Raw genomic sequence first — 1,280 nt, forward strand, 5'->3', positions numbered from 1 at the left:
CAAGAACAGCAAGCACTTTATGGCCAGTCTCCGATCAAGGAACTCCTTCAGTCCAGCTTCCCTTATTGGTTTCAAGCCTCATCTGCCTCCCACATCAAAGCAAGACCACAAGATCATCCTAGGGAGGTCTTACCAAGCCCCTCCCCCAGGGATCTTAAAACTAATGGCTGACTCAGGCTGTATGGGAGCCGAGTTTATCAAGCAACTCAACAGCAGCATTCTTCAGCTCCAGCGTCAAAATATGAACACCCAGCTCCTCATTCATTACTCTAATCCCCTCAGCAAGATGAGCAGGCCTGACCTCATCTGGAGCCTCCCGATGTATGGCCTTACCAACAGATGCTGTGGCTAGACAGAGGCAGGCACCTGGTACCTGGAAGGAGCATGGTTCAAGAGAGATGACGGCCTCCCTAGCATCCTTTGAGAATCAAGATGGTGGAATAGGCTAAGGACACTGCCAAGATGCACAGGAAAGGCATGATAACTTCCAGCCGGCCCTTACGGGTCCTCACTGCCGTGGTGGCTTCCTTCTTTGTCTGTTGGTTCCTCTTTCAGTTGGTTGCCCTTCTAAGCACAGTCTGGCTGAAGGAGATGCTGTTTCTTGGCAAGTACAAAATCCTCGACGTCCTGGTGAACCCAACAAGCTCGCTGGCCTTCTTCAACAGCTGTCTCAACCCCGTGCTCTACGTCTTCGTGGGCCAGGACTTGCGGGAGAGACTCCTCCACTCCCTGCCTGCCAGTCTGGAGAGGGCCCTGAGTGAGGACACCACCCCAACCAGTGACACAGCTGCCAACGTGGCTTCCCCGCATCCCGAGACTGAGTTACAGAGGATGTGAGGAAGGGGCTCAGGGACACCTTGGAACTGTGCCTCATTGGACCCTGGTTCGAGTCCCAGCCGCATCCTGCCTTGTGTGGTCTGGGGCCGCTCGGCTGACTACGAGTTGCTCAGGGATTACTTCTCACCCCTGATTTGTACAGTGACCAGCCGGAAGCACATATCCCTGAACAGCTCTGGTGCCTCTACCCCTTTCAAAAGTACCAAGTCCTTCCCATCATGTGCATTCACCGATAGGGTGCGACCATCTCTTGTGTTGCAAGCAGCATGCTATCTCTCCGTACCGGTGGCTGTGGAGTTTGTACATCCAGGTCATTCAAGATAAGTGCCATGAATGAGGATGTGCTTCTGACATTCGAGTGGCTCATAGAAGCAAGACACCCCTGTTAGTGATGCCAATTGAGGCAGGGACTGGTAGTTTAGGCACCATGTTAATCTAGCTGG

At 53.2% G+C, this 1,280-nt stretch overlaps 1 protein-coding gene across 1 annotated transcript; it reads left to right on the forward strand.

The window, feature by feature from the left end:
• Positions 1-462: 462 nt before the first annotated feature.
• Positions 463-878, forward strand: LOC121154919 (N-formyl peptide receptor 2-like). The gene has a single exon (XM_040978060.1). It carries the CDS (start codon positions 463-465, stop codon positions 835-837), a length of 375 nt encoding a protein of 124 aa, XP_040833994.1. The 3' UTR covers positions 838-878.
• Positions 879-1,280: the final 402 nt, after the last annotated feature.

Source organism: Ochotona curzoniae, unplaced genomic scaffold (genome assembly GCF_017591425.1).
Source record: "Ochotona curzoniae isolate NIBS_2020 unplaced genomic scaffold, NIBS_Ocur_1.0 contig_2861, whole genome shotgun sequence".
In the NCBI taxonomy this organism is placed as follows: domain Eukaryota; kingdom Metazoa; phylum Chordata; class Mammalia; order Lagomorpha; family Ochotonidae; genus Ochotona; species Ochotona curzoniae.